The sequence below is a fragment of the Anguilla anguilla genome, chromosome 18, assembly GCF_013347855.1.
Source record: "Anguilla anguilla isolate fAngAng1 chromosome 18, fAngAng1.pri, whole genome shotgun sequence".
Classification (NCBI taxonomy): domain Eukaryota; kingdom Metazoa; phylum Chordata; class Actinopteri; order Anguilliformes; family Anguillidae; genus Anguilla; species Anguilla anguilla.
The window spans coordinates 28,327,612-28,346,575 of NC_049218.1; the positions used below are offsets into that span (position 1 = coordinate 28,327,612).

The 18,964-nt window shown below is 47.6% G+C and overlaps 1 protein-coding gene across 9 annotated transcripts in view; it reads right to left on the reverse strand.

The window, feature by feature from the left end:
- LOC118217999 (regulating synaptic membrane exocytosis protein 1-like) overlaps positions 1-18,964 on the reverse strand; it is a 107,903-nt gene that overhangs the window by 1,222 nt on the left and 87,717 nt on the right. For all 9 annotated transcript variants that reach the window (XM_035400287.1, XM_035400289.1, XM_035400286.1 and 6 more), the window contains 7 exons: positions 18,801-18,907; positions 18,512-18,672; positions 15,569-15,789; positions 9,288-9,435; positions 1,726-1,838; positions 1,128-1,229; positions 458-597 (listed from right to left, as the gene is read on the reverse strand). In XM_035400287.1, the coding sequence (XP_035256178.1) occupies positions 458-597; positions 1,128-1,229; positions 1,726-1,838; positions 9,288-9,435; positions 15,569-15,789; positions 18,512-18,672; positions 18,801-18,907 (992 nt within the window). The remainder of the gene's footprint in view (positions 1-457; positions 598-1,127; positions 1,230-1,725; positions 1,839-9,287; positions 9,436-15,568; positions 15,790-18,511; positions 18,673-18,800; positions 18,908-18,964) is intronic.

Consider the following 18,964-nt stretch of genomic DNA (forward strand, 5'->3'; position numbering starts at 1 on the left):
TTGTGAAAGAAGAGCGTCTGCAAAATGCACCCCTGTCCCACAGCCCTACCAGACCCAACTGCACCCCTGTCCCACAGCCCTACCAGGCCCAACTGCACCCCTGTCCCACAGCCCTACCAGGCCCAACTGCACCCCTGCCCCACAGCCCTACCAGGCCCAACTGCACCCCTGCCCCACAGCCCTACCAGGCCCAACTGCACCCCTGCCCCACAGCCCTACCAGGCCCAACTGCACCCCTGCCCCACAGCCCTACCAGGCCCAACTGCACCCCTGCCCCACAGCCCAACCAGGCCCAACTGCACCCCTGCCACACAGCCCTACCAGGCCCAACTGCACCCCTGCCCCACAGCCCTACCAGGCCCAACTGCACCCCTGCCCCACAGCCCAACCAGGCCCAACTGCACCCCTGCCACACAGCCCTACCAGGCCCAACTGCACCCCTGCCCCACAGCCCTACCTGCAGCACTTTTCCCTGCGGACTCTCCTCAAACAGCAGAGCCTGCTGGTACAGCGGGTCCAGGGTCTTCCGTGCGATCTTGGTTTTCTTTTTGGCTTTGCACGCTCCGTTATCCAGCAGATACACCTTCACATACGGAGCTGCGGAAACACACACACCCTTTGGCTAAAGCTCATACACCTTCACACACAGAGCTGTGGAAACACACACACACTTTGGCTAAAGCTCATACACATTCACACACAGAGCTGTGGAAACACACACACCCTTTGGCTAAAGCTCATACACCTTCACACACAGAGCTGTAGAAACACACACACACTTTGGCTAAAGCACCCTCTGTAGACATTATACTGCACATGAGGCTGTACAGTGTTCATTTGCCACAGTTTTATTAGATACTAAAAGCAGCAGACGTTCAGACCATAGAAATATAAACAGCAATAAACAGAAATAAACCTGGGCCCCCCTGAGATACAGTGGAGAGAACGCTATTCTTAGCTCTGTCCTCAAGTTGCTCTTCATTGTTTCCATTAAAAAAACGCTGCTCTGGCGTGAAATATCCACATTTCATTCAGACAAACGGCCGCGCTGCTGTTCTCTGCCGCTGCTCCGGGAGCGGCGGTGGTGTTTCCCGAACGCGGGCGGGGGAACGGGCAGAACCCCTCACCCGGCAGAGATTTGGATCCCGGTTTGGGCGTGAGCCCCCGAGCTCGGATCACCTCCACCTCCAGGTGCCCCTTCTTGTCCATCAGACCGATCTGGATGTCGCCTGCGCCAGGTGCACAGAACAGAGAGACGAGAGAGAGGCATTCTGAGCACAACTGGCAACCGTTAACGGCAGATCACTGTACAGTCAACAAGGGCTGGACTCTTCTGGACTGGGACCAGCTCATTCATGACAGCTGAGAGCACATTCCCAGCTGGTGCATCTGTCATTCGTCACAAAAATATTTAGCTTAATCTGACGCAGTTATGGAAAATTGGTAATCTATTTGGCTTAACTTAGTGCAGCACTTTCAGAGTAGCATAGTCCAACCTTTTGTACAATCTTTGAAAAAAATGACATTAAAATAATCTTTTAAAAAACTACGGAAAAAGAATGGCAAGACAAGTAAATGGATTTGTGAGACAGGAAGTAGAGAAATGAGATGAGAAGTGAGCCAAGTTTTAAGAGGAAGTGGGGAATAGATATGAGTCCCGAGTCAGTTGAACAGGAAGTGCAACAATGACAGAAGAAGAAAATGCAGAGAAGGCCCTCCACTTACCCATGGCGGGCGTGGCCAGGGTTTGCCTTCCCACCAGCTGGGCGGGGCCAAGGCCATCCAGGAAGTCACTGAACTGGCTGTCAGCCCCCAGCCGCACCCCTGAGAAGATCAGACTGGACCAGAAGCACCCGTGCCACACAGATTACATAGTGCACCCAAGATGCACACGCTCAGGAGCAAACCAAGGCTCTACTTTCTATACCCACCCACACGCTAGGGTCCCCTTAAACCCCCCTCCCCTCCCCGACACAGATTACATAGTGCACCTAAGATGCACACACTCAGGAGCAAACCAAGGCTCTGCTTTCCATAGCCACCCACACGCTAGGGTCCCCTTAAACCCCCCCCGACACAGATTAGGAATCTTAATGTGAACCATTCATCACACAAACCTCAAAACGTTGAAATGGCACGCGAGGGAGACATTTCAGACACGTCCTCGCATCTCAGTAATGTATAACGAGCTCTTTGTGAAGCCAATCCAGTTTCCATGATCTAATCCCGTCTGGAATTTCAGCTGGAGGTGCCAGCGATGGTCATGATTCAGGATGAAAGCATGCGAGACCTCTGTTCAGATTAATCAACCTGTAATTAGCTTAAGTGCTTGGGTCCTCCGGCCGTGCACCCTTCACGCCGAGCCGGGGTGCCGGCCGTTTGATTAAGGGAGGCGGAGCTATTTTAGGAGACGTCCTGACACGTCCCTCGAGCTCAAATGACGAAGGATGTTTTAATTATCCGGGATTAAGACAGGAAATGTAAATAGAATTGTCTTAACAAACCAGCACCACTCATTTTCCACGCACACACACACACACACACACACACACACACACAAACACACACACACACACGGTCGGAGAGTGAAGTGGAATCACACACACACGGTCCTCATCACTATTGCTGTTATTCTGATTGATTGGTACGCTTTGGCAATATGTATCACAAAATTTGTCATGGCAATAAAGCATTTTGAATTTGAATTTGAGTGAGAGGAAGAGAGAGATTGAGAGACAGAGAGATATTGAGGGAGAGAAATTTAGAGAGAGATTCAGAGAGAGAGAGAGCAAGGGAGAGAAGAGGAAGAGTTTGAGACAGAGAGAGAGAGACTGAGGGAGAGAGGGGAGAGAGATTGAGAGTGAGAGAGAAAAAGAGATGAAGAGAGCGAGTGTGAGGGAGAGAGGAGGGAGAGATTGAGAGTGAGAGAGAGAGAGAGAGAGAGAGAAGGAAAGAGAAGGGAGAGATTGGGAGTGAGAGAGGAGGGAGAGATTGAGATTGAGAGAGAGATATTGAGAGGAAGAGAGCGACTCACTTTCCCTCTGAGCTGTAGCTGTCATGCTGGGTGTGTGTGTGTGTGAGAGAGAGAGAGAGAGAGAGAGAGAGAGAGAGAGAGAGGTTGAAAAGGTTGGTCATTATACTTCCTGTTCCCGCCTCATGGAACAGGAAGTATAATGACCAATCTTTTCACAGCTTAAAAAAAAAAAAATAGAAAAAAAGAAATTTGTGTAAATGATGTATGTATGCATATGCATGTGACACATACACATCACATTTATTATTGTAAAAGTTTTAACATGAACTCAATGCGCATCTCAAGCTGGAATATCCAAGACCTACATTCTTCTGTGTTTGAAGAGTAGGACCTCAGAGTTCTTAAATGCAATCAAAGACCTAGACATTATTATTTTGCAAGAAACTTTGTGTAGAGGAGAAGGGCACACTGGTTGTCCCTCTGGGTACACAGAGCTGGTGGTTCCCTCCACTAAATTGCCAGGAGTAACCCAGGGCACAGACTCTGGTGGCATACTGATTTGGCTTAAGGCAGAGCTTCAGAAGCACATAGAATTAATTAAAAAAAGACGAAAATCATTTATGGCTCAAGGTTAAAAAAGACATAATTTCTAACATGCAAAATGTTTTTCTTTGCGCAATATATATCTTCCCCATAGAATCCCCGTACTTCAAAGAGGACACCTTTCACAACACTGAGAGAGAGATCAACCATTTCCAGGCCCAGGGGAATGTGTTGATATGTGGTGATCTAAACGCAAGAACTGGTGAGGAACCTGATTTTATCAATAGTCAGAGGAATAATTACATATTTGTGAATAACCATTTTAATCTTCCTTTTCATTCACACAGGAACAATTATGACAGACAAATACAAATGGAAGGCAGCTCCTGCAACTTTGTCGAAGCCTGGGTCTGTACATTGTCAACAGGTAGGTTCAGAGGGGACTCTCTAGGAAGATCGACTTACTCTTCACCTCTTGGCATCAGCACCGTAGACTATATGATTACAGCTCCGGACCCATCATCTTTCAGAGCATTCACAGTCAAACCACTAACACCTCTGTCAGATCACAGCCAAATTACTGTGTATCTCAAAAGGACAGAAACATCCAACACAGAAACACTGCCCAGTAAGCTGTACAACATTGAAAAATCCTACAGATGGGCCCAAAACAGCAAAGAAAAATACCAGAAAGCAATTGGCAGCCAATTGACTCAATCCCTGTTAGACAACTTTCTGGAAAACACATACACTCACAATAAAGAAGCTGTAAACCTGGCAGTGAATAATCTAAATAATATATTTGATAATTTGGCATCAATGTCCAACCTTAAATCTTCCAATAGAAAAACCAAAAAACCAAACCATGAAAAATGGTTTGATTCAGGCAGCCATGACATGAGAAAAAAACTCAAATATCAAACCAAAAACACAGACAACCAGAAAACGAGGAATTACGCCATGCTTATTATCAGGTACTAACACAATACAAAAACACAATCAGAACCAAGAAAGAACAGTACATTAAGAATAAACTCAGCATCATTGAAGAATCTATTGATTCTAACAGTTTCTGGGACAATTGGAACAGATCACACAAAAAGGACCATGATGAATTGTCCATTCAAAATGGTGACATTTGGCAAAACCACTTTGAAAATTTATACCAGAAAAAGATTATACCACTAAGCCCAGAGCAAAAGCAAATATGTGAAGAATTGGAAAAGCTTGAACAGACTATAAAAGATTACCAAAACCCTTTAGACTGCCCAATAACTAAAAAAGAGCTATTTGAAGGACCTAACTGAAGGACCTACGACCCAGAAAAGCCCACAGTGCAGATGGCATCCTAAATTAGATGCCAAAACACACCGATCATAAATTGAAATTGGCTATCCTAAAACTGTACAACTTGGTTCTGAGTGTCGGTTACTTCCCTGATGTCTGGAACAAAGGACTCATAATTTTTAATTTTTTTTTTTAAATTTTTAATCATTTTTGCCTGCTTTATAGGTTTCCAGAAAGCTTTTGATTCTATTTGGCATGATGGTCTATTCCTAAAACTTATTGAAAGTGGTGCAGGGGGAAAACATATGATGTAATTAAATCAATGTATACAAACAATAAATGTGCAGTTAAAATTGGAAATAAACTAACTAAATATTTCTCCCAGGGGCGTGGCGTGGCACAGGGCTCTTCTATCTCACCAACTCTTTTTAATATTTATATAAATGGATTGACAACACTACTTGAAAAATCTACAGCACCTGGCCTGGCCCTATATGACTCCAAAGTTAAGTTCCTTCTCTATGCAGATGACCTTGTTCTGCTCTCACCAACAGAAGAGGGTCTGTAGCAGCCAATAATGTAATAACTGCCAATAACGTAATAACTGCCAATAACGTAATAATTTTTCCGTTCTTAATGTAATAAAAGCCGATAATGTAATAACTGACCAATAATGTAATAAAATTTCTGAACCAATAACGTAATAACTTTTTGCACATAATGTAATAAGTTATTAGATTATTGACTGGTTATTACATTATTAGCTGGGTTAATAAAAATCATTAAAAATGTAATAATAGGAGCCGATAATGTAATAATATACTTGTATCACTATGTATAAGTTTTATTTATTATCAAGTGTCAGACTTCCATAACACTTAAGCCTACCCTTACTGTTGCTTCTTTCAAATAGCTGCTCAAAAACCAGGCCAATCCTGACCCCTGAATCTTAGTCCTAACTCTGAGAAAACACACACACACACACACACACACACCTACTCTCTCTCTCTCTCTAGGAATTAATTGTTTGTGTAACTTGATGGTTGGACTTATCTCCAGCCCTGCCTTATACTCCTTTGCCATTTGAGTACCAAATTAAGTGGGAGCACGCATGTTTGCAAACACAGACAATTACTCTTATGTTGTATAATATGAAATCTATACCTCTTTGAAGATGCTGTGTTCTCAAATAAAAAAGACCACCACTTCTTTCCATGAAAAATATAATCTTTAATCAAGTGTATTTAAATAACTTCTTCAACCAAACTGGCACTATTATCCCTTGTGCTCAACTTTCAACCTCTTAATGCAAAATTCTAAACTGTAAAATATAGTATATAATATGACCTACAAAGATAACTTTGGTAACACATCTTTCAGTTTTATCATAATAATAAAGGATGGTTTACCGTCCCTTTTTTTAAAGAACTAAACATTCTCTTGATACACATTACATTTACAGTATCTATACCATTGGTCCCAGTATCATGTTTTGTCTCAGAAAACAATATGTGTCATTTTATCAACAGAACTACTTTGTTAAATATTTTTTTCCCAAACTAATATAAAAGTAGTACTGATAATTCTTTTAAAAACATGTCTTTTGCACACCAAATTAGGAAGTATCGATAAGAGTATCGATAAGTATTGGTATTGATAAGCAGTATCAATAGTGGTATTGGTATTGATAAAATCCAAACCATGCCCATCCCTAGTTGTAGAAACTAACTAACTCACAAACAGGTGCATTTTTCTTATGACATGGCTTGCCATTGTGTCCATTTCGCTCTTGTTTTAAGCACTTCTTTCATGGTGACTCGACTTGATTTGCTTGAGTCTAAACACAGTGACATGGGACTTGCTTGAGACTTGAAGGTTAAGACTTGAGACTTGCTTGTGACTTGCACAAGTGTGACTTACTCCCACCTCTGCCTCACTGTCAGGTGAAAAGAAGCAGTTGGCGACTCTACATGTATCAGAGGCATGTGGTAGTCTACACCCTCCCCAGACCAACAGAGGATAGCGCATCGACCAGGACCATGATACACACAGAGAATTGGTATAACGACTAAAATTGGAGAAAATGGCAAAAATAAAAAAGAATGAACTATAGATATCATTTGCTTCGGTTTTAGACTCTTTGTTGAGCTTGACAAGACTGTATTCAAATAGCCAGGGATGTCAATAGGGCAAGGATTCTGATTTGGTAATACATTTTCATGTAACCTTTCAGGAGTCAGGTTTGGTATATATACATAGAGAGAGAGAAAGTGCTGAATAGCTATAATAGTGTGGTTGAAACAGTTTGCTTGAAAAAGTTATTTAAATACATTTAATTAAAGATGACATTTTTCATGAAAAGAAATGGTGGTCTTTGTATTCGTGGACAAAGCATCTTCAAAGAGGTATAGATTTCATATTATATGACATAAGAGTAACTGTGTTTGCAAACATATGTGCTCGCACTTCATTTGGTACTCAAATGATTAAGGAGTAGAAGGCAGGGCTGGAGATAAGTCTAACCAAGCACCACAAACAAATAAATAGTCATAATTCCTAGAGAGAGAGTAGGTGTGTGTGTGTGCGTGTGCGTGCGCGCGTGTGGTCAGGTTTTTGAGCAGCTATTTGAAAGAGGAAGCAAGGGTAAGTGTCATAGAAGTGTGACACTTTATAGCCAATAAATGAAACTTAAAGCGATATAAGTATATTATTACATTATCGGCTCCTGTTATTACATTTTTTATGATTTATTTAAAAACCCAGCTAATAATGTAATAACCAGCCAATAATGTAATAACTTATTACATTTTATGCAAAAAGTTATTACGTTATTGGTTCAGAAAATGTATTACATTATTGGTCAGTTATTACATTATCGGCTTTTATTACTGTAGCCAATAATGTAATAACTTATTACATTATATGCAAAAAGTTATTACGTTATTGGTTCAGAAAATGTATTACATTATTGGTCAGTTATTACATTATCGGCTTTTACTACATTAAGAACGGAGAAATTATTACGTTATTGGCAGTTATTACGTTATTGGCAGTTATTACATTATTGGCTGCTACAGGGTCTACAGCAAAACTTGGATCTGCTAGAGTCATTTTGTCAGACCTGGGCCCTGACAATAAACCCCACAAAAACTAAAGTTCTTGTGTTCCAACAAAGATCCAGACATCAGGGACCCAAAATAAATATCACATGAGGAACAACTAAAATTGAACAAACTACAAATTACTCATATTTAGGATTAAAAATCAGTTCTACAGGAAGCTTTCATTTGGCTGTGAATGAACTTAAAGAGAAAGCAAAAAGGGCTTTCTATGCCATTAAAGTCAATTCAAATAGAAATTCCAATTGGCATTTGGCTAAAAATTTTCAAATCAATAATTGAACCAATTGCACTTTACGGCAGTGAGGTGTGGGGTCCACTCACACAACACGAATTAGCAAAATGGGAAAAACATCCAATTGAGACACTGCATGCAGAGTTCTGTAAAAGTATCCTACGGGTTCAGAGGAAAACCACAAATAATGCATGCAGGGCAGAATTAGGCCAATATCCACTACTAATTAATATTCAGAAAAGAGCCATCAAATTTTGGAAACATTTAAAAATGAGTAACCCCCACTGCTATCACTACAAAGCCCTGAAATGCCAAGAGGTGAATATAAAGAAGTGTCCCCTCAGTCAACTGGTCCTGGGACTCACTGAAGAAAATCCTAACACCACTAATAATAGTCAGTCCCAGGACAGTGACATCCTCCTAGCTCAGAGAATTCAACCAAACACAATTATAATGAAACAAAAAGTAAAATATTTGACCTTGTCATGCCAATAAAGCTTTTTGAATTGAATTGAATGGAGAGAGGTACTCATTTTCCCTCTGAGCTGTAGCTGTTCATGCTGGGTGTGTGTGTGTGTGTGTGTGTGTGTGAGAGAGAGAGAGAGAGAGAGAGAGGTACTCACTTTCCCTCTGAGCTGCAGCTGTTCATGCTAGGTGTGTGTGTGTGTGTGTGTGTGTGTGAGAGAGAGAGACAGAGAGACAGATAGAGAGAGGGAGAGAGGTACTCACTTTCCCTCTGAGCTGCAGCTGTTCATGCTGGGTGTGTGTGTGTGTGAGAGAGAGAGAATGAGACAGAGAGACAGATAGAGAGAGAGGTACTCACTTTCCCTCTGAGCTGTAGCTGTTCATGCTGGGTGTGTGTGTGTGTGTGTGTGTGTGTGAGAGAGACAGAGAGACAGATAGAGAGAGAGGTACTCACTTTCCCTCTGAGCTGTAGCTGTTCATGCTGGGTGTGTGTGTGTGTGTGTGTGTGAGAGAGAGAGAGAGACAGAGAGACAGATAGAGAGAGAGAGAGAGGTACTCACTTTCCCTCTGAGCTGTAGCTGTTCATGCTGGGTGTGTGTGTGTGTGTGTGAGAGAGAGAGAGAGAGACAGAGAGACAGATAGAGAGAGAGAGAGAGGTACTCACTTTCCCTCTGAGCTGTAGCTGTTCATGCTCCCGTCGGTGGACTCGCGGCTGGCCTGGCGTGCCATAGCGTTTCGCGGGTACTCCACGGCCATGCCTGTCTCCTGGCTGCGCTGGATCTGCCCCTTCGACTTTGCCTTGCTGGCGGCCTCTGGAAACAACACAGGCACCGGCAGCAAGATAACTCCCATAACTCCCTTCAGCAAGATGACTCCCATAACTCCCTTCAGCAAGATGACTCCCATAACTCCCTCAGCAAGATGACTCCCATAACTCCCTTCAGGAAGATGACTCCCATAACTCCCTCAGCAAGATGACTCCCATAACTCCCTTCAGCAAGATGACTCCCATAACTCCCTCAGCAAGATGACTCCCATAACTCCCTCAGCAAGATGACTCCCATAACTCCCTTCAGCAAGATGACTCCCATAACTCCCTCAGCAAGATGACTCCCATAACTCCCTTCAGGAAGATGACTCCCATAACTCTCTTCAAAAAAATAACTCCCATCAGGCACTCACACAGGCAATAGCAGCAATAACGGTCTGGAATTCCATGTGAGAGCTTTGTTAGGGGACACTGCTGCCATTCAGATCAGGGATAAGGAAATAGATGGCCATGTTGTCACCTTCCAGAGAAGTTCAACCAATCACAGAGTACCTGGGTAAGAACAAACAGAACTACAATGATGGTGGACACCTTCTAGCTATACCCACTGGGACCCTGGAACTACAGCCAGAAAGTGTCCACCAATCGTTGCTGTTATGTTGTGATTGGTGGAGCTCCTCTTTTTATTCTTTGGCTAAAGCGACATCACTGTCTAATCGCCATTTTATTATGTCATGAGACAACAGGAAGTTGTGCTGGGTGTGACAGACACAGGCCTGCTGTGCTGTATATAGGAGCATGTGACAGACACAGGCCTGCTGTGCGAGACCTTTGCTGCACTGTGCTGTAGGAACACAGGCCCTTCCAGAGAGGAAATGAGGCTCCTCAGTCAGAACCACACCAGCACCACTCCCTCTTCACTCTTCCACAGGCGGAAACGCTGCCGTTCGGCGGGAGAAAACCGCGCCCTGGCGAAGCTCAGTCTGTCAGGAGATCATCAGCAGCTGCTCCTCGGATGTACAGCGGTTTTACGTAGCCTGTGGTGTATCAGAGAGCAGCACCACACCGATTCCGCTTTTATTTCACCCGGTCCGCTGGGTCGCATTCGGTCACTGCTGTTCGATCCTGACATTTTGTCCAGCTTTTGCGTTGACACCATTTTGGTGCCACAAACAAAAGTAATGCAGACCATGCAGACAAATCCAGCCGCGAAGTCTGGTTTGACACCAATACGTGGACGCAGTATGTCACTGGCATTTTTAACTAACCGTGATTTGACCCATTTCCCTCCTGTCATCTCGTGTGCAATATCACTCTGGGCTCAATGAGGAATCCCTCCTTTCTCAGCTGAATCATTCCACAGGACTACCTCTGCACTGACAGCAAAGACCAGAGGCTCCTACCCCAGGACCTAGAGAGCCACACAGGGTGCACCGATTACTCATTATTTAAACGGCCAGGTAAAGTTGTTTAATAGCAGCTACGTCACCTGACCAGTACATCTGGGTCTGAATCAGTGGCTGATTTTAAGCCGAAAAGGTGTCTGACTGTGAGTTGCAGTAGCATGGTGTCTAGAGGTGTGAAGGCCAGACCACTCACAAGCGCTCTCCTCTCCTGTCACATGACACAGGACCACAGGACCGCAGCGCTCCCCTCTTCACTGTCTGAGACTAACGCTGGCCCTGTTTCGCACATCCACCCCCCCCCCCCCCCCCCCCCCACCCTCGCCTCCCCCACTCCAGCCCTGAGCACAGACGGGGCAGAGGCACAGCAGCACCTGTTTTGGGCAGAGCAGGTTCTGGAAATCTGATTTACAGTCACACATACCGCCAAGCCGCCATCTGATTAATCATCCTCCGGCTTTTTAAGATATTACCCACAAGCTCAGCAGAGAGAGAAGCCAGCAGCTTTTCTCTTTTCTCTTCCTCCTTTTTTTAAAAACCCATTTGTTAAAAGGCAAACGGCCCAGGCTAATATATGGGACTTTAAAGGATATTGGGCCTGGCTTCAAAGGCAGCGGTCCATGTTAAATCTGATAAGAGCCTGCGGTTGATCTCTGGTCGGGTCTTTTGCTTGCCAAGGCTAACAAAGGGCCAAAGAGGCGCACGCACCCCTGTCCCAGTGTGAGGGGGGGGGGGGCGCACAGACCCCCTGTCCCAATGCTGGGGGGGGAAGGCGCACAGACCCCCTGTCCCAGTGCTGGGGGAAGGAGGCGCACAGACCCCCTGTCCCAGTGTGGGGCGGGGGGGGGGTAGGCACACAGACCCCCTGTCCCAGTGTGGGGGGGAGGCCCCTGCACCCCAGTCCCAGTGCTGGGGGAAGGAGGCGCACAGACTGCCAGTCCCAGTGTGGGGGGAGGAGGCCCATGCACCCCTGTCCCAGATGCACAGGTCTGACTAATCCCCATCCCTCTTCACCACAGGCACAAAGATGCACAGGTATGACTAATCCCCATCCCTCTTCACTACAGGCACAGAGATGCACAGGTCTGCCTAATCCCCATCCCTCTTCAGCACAGGCACAAAGACGCGCAGGTCTGACTAATCCCCGTCCCTCTTCATCACAGGCACAGAGACACACAGGTCTGACTAATCCCCATTCCTCTTCAGCACAGGCACAGAGACGCGCAGGTCTGACTAATCCCCATCCCTCTTCACTACAGGCACAGAGACGCACAGGTCTGACTAATCCCCGTCCCTCTTCACCACAGGCACAGAAACACACAGGTCTGACTAATCCCCATCCCTCTTCAGCACAGGCACAGAGATGCGCAGGTCTGACTAATCCTCATCACTTTTCAGCACAGACACAGAGACACACAGGTCTAACTAATCCCCATCCCTCTTCACCACAGGCACAGAGACGCACAGGTCTGGCTAATCCCCATCCCTCTTCACCACAGGCACAGAGACACACAGGTCTGGCTAATCCCCATCCCTCTTCACCACAGGCACAGAGACACACAGGTCTGACTAATCCCCATCCCTCTTCAGCACAGGCACAGAGACGCGCAGGTCTGACTAATCCCCATCCCTCTTCACCACAGGCACAAAGACGCACAGGTATGACTAATCCCCATCCCTCTTCATTACAGGCACAGAGACGCACAGGTCTGACTAATCCCCATCCCTCTTCAGCACAGGCACAGAGACGCGCAGGTCTGACTAATCCCCATCCCTCTTCACCACAGGCACAAAGACGCACAGGTATGACTAATCCCCATCCCTCTTCATTACAGGCACAGAGACGCACAGGTCTGACTAATCCCCATCCCTCTTCAGCACAGGCACAGAGACGCACAGGTCTGGCTAATCCCCATCCCTCTTCACCACAGGCACAGAGACGCACAGGTATGACTAATCCCCATCCCTCTTCACCACAGGCACAGAGACGCACAGGTCTGACTAATCCCCATCCCTCTTCACCGCAGGCACAGAGACACGCAGGTCTGACTAATCCCCATCCCTCTTCACCACAGGCACAGAAACGCACAGGTCTGACTAATCCCATCCCTCTTCAGCACAGGCACAGAGACGCACAGGTCTGACTAATCCCCGTCCCTCTTCAGCACAGGTACAGAGACGCACAGGTATGACTAATCCCCATCCCTCTCCACCACAGGCACAGAGACGCGTGGGGAGCGGCTGTCTTCTGCATTTCAGCATATTAGGAAACATAAATAGAACCGTTTTCTTTTTTTTAAAATCGGTGTTTACATTCTTTGCCACGGCCAGATCATAACAGTCATGCCCAGAACACCTCCATCAACCCCGCTACGCGGACCAGCGCTGCTGTCTAAATGCACTACTTCATCTTTTTCTGTTTAGTCCACCATTCATCCAGCAAGCACACTTAACCCAGGTACGGACGAAGCACAATGTGTGAATTCATATAGCACACTGTCTATACAGGTCTTACACATTTGCTTCCTGAAATTTGTAATTGGTTCTCCAGTTTTTGAATGAGTGCAATTTTATTTAACTCACAGTCAGAAGAAAGAGACACAATACATTGCAGGCATTTAGCAGACTCTCTTATCCAGAGCGACTTACACAACCGTATACCCTTATACTACAATGCCACAATACATATCCAAAACATGTACTGAAATACCCAAGGAAAACTGTCCAGTCAGCATATTCCAAAACAGACAAAAGACGGAAACATGCTAGCAGAAACAAGGCAGAAAATGTTCTCCCCCTAAGTTATAGCCCTACAAACATGGAGACTTGCTTGCTGACGCATGACTGAGAACGAGCTCCACTAATTTATAGTTAAAGTAATAAATACTGGTTACTTACAGCGGAGAGAGTCTGAGAGCACAGCGATGTGGGACTGCACTGTTCAGCCTTGTGAGAGGTAGACATAGAGCCTTTGCTTTTAAGCTACGTGGTCTTACGTCACTTAACGAGGCTTAAATGTCAAACAGAGTGTTTTACAGGGTCGTGGGGAGACCCTATATATTCCATTTAAGGTCTGTGGTGTGGTTGAAGTACCCAGGAGCCTCAACATAGACATGGACATTTGTTTAAGTCCATGCTGTGCATTAGCGTAACAACATACAGTACAGGGTTTCACTGAAAACCAATCAGCCAAGCACACAGTATTCAACTGTAGCTGAACAGTTAGACAGACAGTACGCAACTGCAGCCAATCAGATAGGCACACAGTATGCAACTGCAGCCAATCAGATAGGCACACAGTACGCAACTGCAGCCAATCAGATAGGCGCACAGTATTCCATTACAGCCAATCAGTTAGACACACAGTATTCCATTACAGCCAATCAGATAGACACACAGTATTCCATTACAGACAATCAGCTAGACACACAGTATTCCATTACAGCCAATCAGACAGACACAGTATTCCATTACAACCAATCAGCTAGACACATGGTATTCCATTACAGCCAATCAGACAGACACACAGTATTCCATTACAACCAATCAGCTAGACACACAGTATTCAATTACAGCCAATCAGATAAACACAGAGTATTCCATTACAGCCAATCAGATAGGCATACTGTATTCCATTACAGCCAATAAGATAGGCATACTGTATTCAATTAAAGCCAATCAGTGGGCCAGTGGGAGGGGTTGAAATCCAAACTGACAGGGAGGCCTACAGTAGGGAATTGTGGGACAGATATGGGATCGAGGAGGCTGTGCTGTGCCAAGGGCCTAATACAGGGGTGTCAAACTCCAGTCCTGGAGGGCCACAGAGTCTGCAGGTTTAACTCCAGTCCTGGAGGGCCACAGAGTCTGCAGGTTTAACTCCAGTCCTGGAGGGCCGCAGAGTCTGCAGGTTTAACTCCAGTCCTGGAGGGCCGCAGAGTCTGCAGGTTTAACTCCAGTCCTGGAGGGCCACAGTGTCTGCAGGTTTAACTCCAGTCCTGGAGGGCCGCAGAGTCTGCAGGTTTAACTCCAGTCCTGGAGGGCCGCAGTGTCTGCAGGTTTAACTCCAGTCCTGGAGGGCCACAGAGTCTGAAGGTTTAACTCCAGTCCTGGAGGGCCGTAGCTTCTGTGGGTTTAACTCCAGTCCTGGAGGGCTGCAGTGTCTGCAGATTTAACTCCAGTCCTGGAGGGCCGCAGAGTCTGCAGGTTTAACTCCAGTCTTGGAGGGCCGCAGTGTCTGCAGGTTTAACTCCAGTCCTGGAGGGCCGCAGAGTCTGCAGGTTTAACTCCAGTCCTGGAGGGCCGCAGCGTCTACAGGTTTAACTCCAGTCCTGGAGGGCCGCAGCGTCTGCAGGTATTTGTGCTTTCCTTTCAATCAGCAGCCAATTAAGATTTTGAGAATAAGATGTGTGGTCTCTTTAGCCAATCAATGACTTAAATTAATCACTTGTGCTCAAATCAGACAGAAACCAGTAGACACAGCAGTCCTCCAGGTCTGGAGTTTGACACCCCTGAACTAATCTAAAAAATAAGATGGCAATGTTGTCACCACACTCACAGAATTAAGCAGAGAGGAGTTCCTCCATCTCAGAACGCACAGGCAACAACCAACAGAACAACTCCACTACACGGTGATTCCCATAAGAATCCTGCAAACAAACCCAGAACGTATCCACCAATCACCATCCTCATTGTTCCACGGGCTGTTACCAACGCATTCGGTGATTGGTGGAGCTCAGCTGTGTGCTGGGTGAGCGAGGGGAGGCTGTGACTCACCCGTCTGGCCGAGCTGCGAGGTGCTCCGGCTGCGCCGGGACGGCAGGCCCACGATGGCGACTACGCGGGCGCTCAGGCTGGAGCGGCGCTTCTTCCCCACGTTGCCCAGCGAGCCCAGCGCCGTGTCCGATTGGCTGCCGTCCGTGCGCTCCAGCGCGTAGATCTCCCCGCTCACGCTCGTGCTCTTCAGCATGCTGCGGCCGGACGGGCGCATCTGCCGGCTGGGGGACAGGGGCGGGGGCCACAATGTTCTTAATGCAACTCTGTCAGCTTTTATCTTTCATACCAGGAATCAATTTAGTTGCTCTTCTTTGAACCTTTTTCCAGAGCCTTTATATCTTTCTTGAAGTATGGTCCCCAGAACTTCACACATTACTCCAAGTGTGGTCTAACAAATGTATTGTATAAGATAAGTATAACATAATTGGATTTATGCTCAATAATTTCATTTACACCCACTGGATTTTATTTAAATCTTCTTGGATTACTTTAGTAGATTCCAAACTATTAGCTGGGCCTCCCAGTTTTGTATCATCTGCAAATCTGACTAATGTACTTTCTATGTCCCTGTCAAGGTGATTGATATAAATGAGGAAGAGCTGTGGTCCAGCACTGATCTTTGTGGGACTCCACTTCCCACATTTCCCTGCTCAGATAATATCCCTTCTACTACTATTCTTTGTGTTCTACCCTGTAGCCAGTTCCGAATCCACTCTGAAATACCCCCTGTAATTCCGAATGTCTTCATTTCTACCAGGTCTCTCATGTGGTACCTTATCAAATGCCTTTTGGAAATTTAAGTAACATCATAAGCCATGTTATAATCAAAACAAATGGTCGCTTCTTCAAAGAATACCAGGATTGTTGGGCATGATTTTCCCTTGCGAAAACCATGCTGGCCATCCCTTAGGATGTTGAAACGCATCTAACTTGTCTCTAATGATAGATTCCAGTATTTTACATGTGATGCAAGTTAAACTTACAGGCCTGTACTTTCCTGGATCAGTACGGTCTCCTTTCGTATATATTGGTATAATATTACCTCACCCAGTCCTTAGGTATTTCTCCAGTTTCTTAAGACTGTCTAAAAATACCTGCCAGTGGTTTAAAGATGATCACCCCTAACACTTTGAATACTCTTGGGTATATGCCATCAGGGCCGGCTGCCTTATTTGTCTTTAGTTTATGTAATTTATCCAGTACTTCTTTATCCTCTATATCAATATCTGCTAAGACATTCTGAATACTGAATATGTCTTCCAGTTTATCAATAACCTTCACTAGTAAAACTCTCAACAAAATAACTATTTCCTACTACAGTATTGAAAGAAACGTCCAGAATTACTTATTGCATCTGGGGCAATTTGCCTTTCAAAGAACCTCTTAGCTTCCTGTAGATCTTTTTTAATCTTAGCACACATATTACAATATTCAGCCTTATTACTCTCAGTGCTGCCATTTTTGTATATCTTACACAATTTATTTTATCTCCCGTATGGCTTTGTTAATCCACTGGGGGGAGAGCTTCTTTAACTTACTTTTCCTTACCTTTGGAATACATTTACACAGTGTCTCAAGAATAACCCTTCTGAACCTGTCCCACTTTCACCCAGGGTAAACTCTCAGCCTGACTGGACAGTGTGCAGCAGGAACCTGGGCTGTGGGGGGCAGTGTGGAGCAGAACCCTGGGCTGTGGGGGGCAGTGTGGGAGCAGGACCCTGGGCTGTGGGGGGCAGTGTGGAGCAGGACCCTGGGCTGTGGGGGGCAGTGTGGGAGCAGGACCCTGGGCTGTGGGGGGCAGTGTGGAGCAGGACCTTGGGCTGTGGGGGGCAGTGTGGGAGCAGGACCCTGGGCTGTGGGGGGCAGTGTGGAGCAGGACCCTGGGCTGTGGGGGGCAGTGTGGAGCAGAACCCTGGGCTGTGGGGGGCAGTGTGGGAGCAGGACCCTGGGCTGTGGGGGGCAGTGTGGAGCAGGACCCTGGGCTGTGGGGGGCAGTGTGGGAGCAGGACCCTGGGCTGTGGGGGGCAGTGTGGGAGCAGGACCCTGGGCTGTGGGGGGCAGTGTGGGAGCAGGACCCTGGGCTGTGGGGGGCAGTGTGGAGCAGGACCCTGGGCTGTGGGGGGCAGTGTGGGAGCAGGACCCTGGGCTGTGGGGGGCAGTGTGGGAGCAGGACCCTGGGCTGCGGGGGGCAGTGTGGGAGCAGGACCCTGGGCTGCGGGGGGCAGTGTGGAGCAGGACCCTGGGCTGTGGGGGGCAGTGTGGGAGCAGGACCCTGGGCTGTGGGGGGCAGTGTGGAGCAGGACCCTGGGCTGCGGGGGGCAGTGTGGAGCAGGGCCCTGGGCTGTGGGGGGCAGTGTGGGAGCAGGACCCTGGGCTGTGGGGGGCAGTGTGGAGCAGGACCCTGGGCTGTGGGGCTGTAGGGGGCAGTGTGGGAGCAGGACCCTGGGCTGTGGGGCTGTGGGGGGCAGTGTGGAGCAGGACCCTGGGCTGTGGGGGGCAGTGTGGAGCAGGACCCTGGGCTGTGGGGGGCAGTGTGGGAGCAGGACCCTGGGCTGTGGGGGGCAGTGTGGAGCAGGACCCTGGGCTGTGGGGCTGTGGGGGGCAGTGTGGGAGCAGGACCCTGGGCTGTGGGGGGCAGTGTGGAGCAGGACCCTGGGCTGTGGGGCTGTGGGGGGCAGTGTGGGAGCAGGACCCTGGGCTGTGGGGGGCAGTGTGGAGCAGGACCCTGGGCTGTGGGGCTGTGGGTGCCAGAGAAGCCCAGGCCCTGTCCTGCAGAGGCAGAGAGTGTGCTGCCTTTCAGCTGCTGCTTCGTGCTCAACTGATCCGCCAAAGCATCCGAGCGCACGCTCAGCGCACCTCCCAGAGTGACCAGCGTGTGAATGCGTGAGCGCAGTGGCGCTCCCGCCTGCCCCCTGGTGGCGCGTCCCTGCGCTGCAGGCTCACCTGAGGCGCCCCCTGGGCCGCTCCGACTGTATGGACATGTAGCTGGTGCTGCTGATGCGGGAGGCACTGCTGGCGTGAGAGATGGCCGACACGTCGCTGATGTCGCTGTCCGAGGACTTGGCCGACACGTTGTCACAACTCCGTCGCTGCTCCTTGTAAAGCTGCCGGAAGGGGTGAGAGAGGGAGACAGAGAGAGAGACAGGCACAAACGTTACGTTCCATTACTGCGCCTGCCTGCGCGTGATAGGCTGACGGGGACGGGGGCCGGCTGTTGTTTGGCTGGGCTCACCTCTCGTTTGTTCCTCAGGTCGCGGCCCGAGTCCTGATTGGGCTGGGCGGTCCTGTAGTTCTGCGCTCTCATCTGCAGCTGTCTGGCTCTGTCCTCCGCTGCCAAAGCTGAGCCACAGGAGCAGAACCACAGGAGCAGAGCCACAGGAGCCACAGGAACCACAG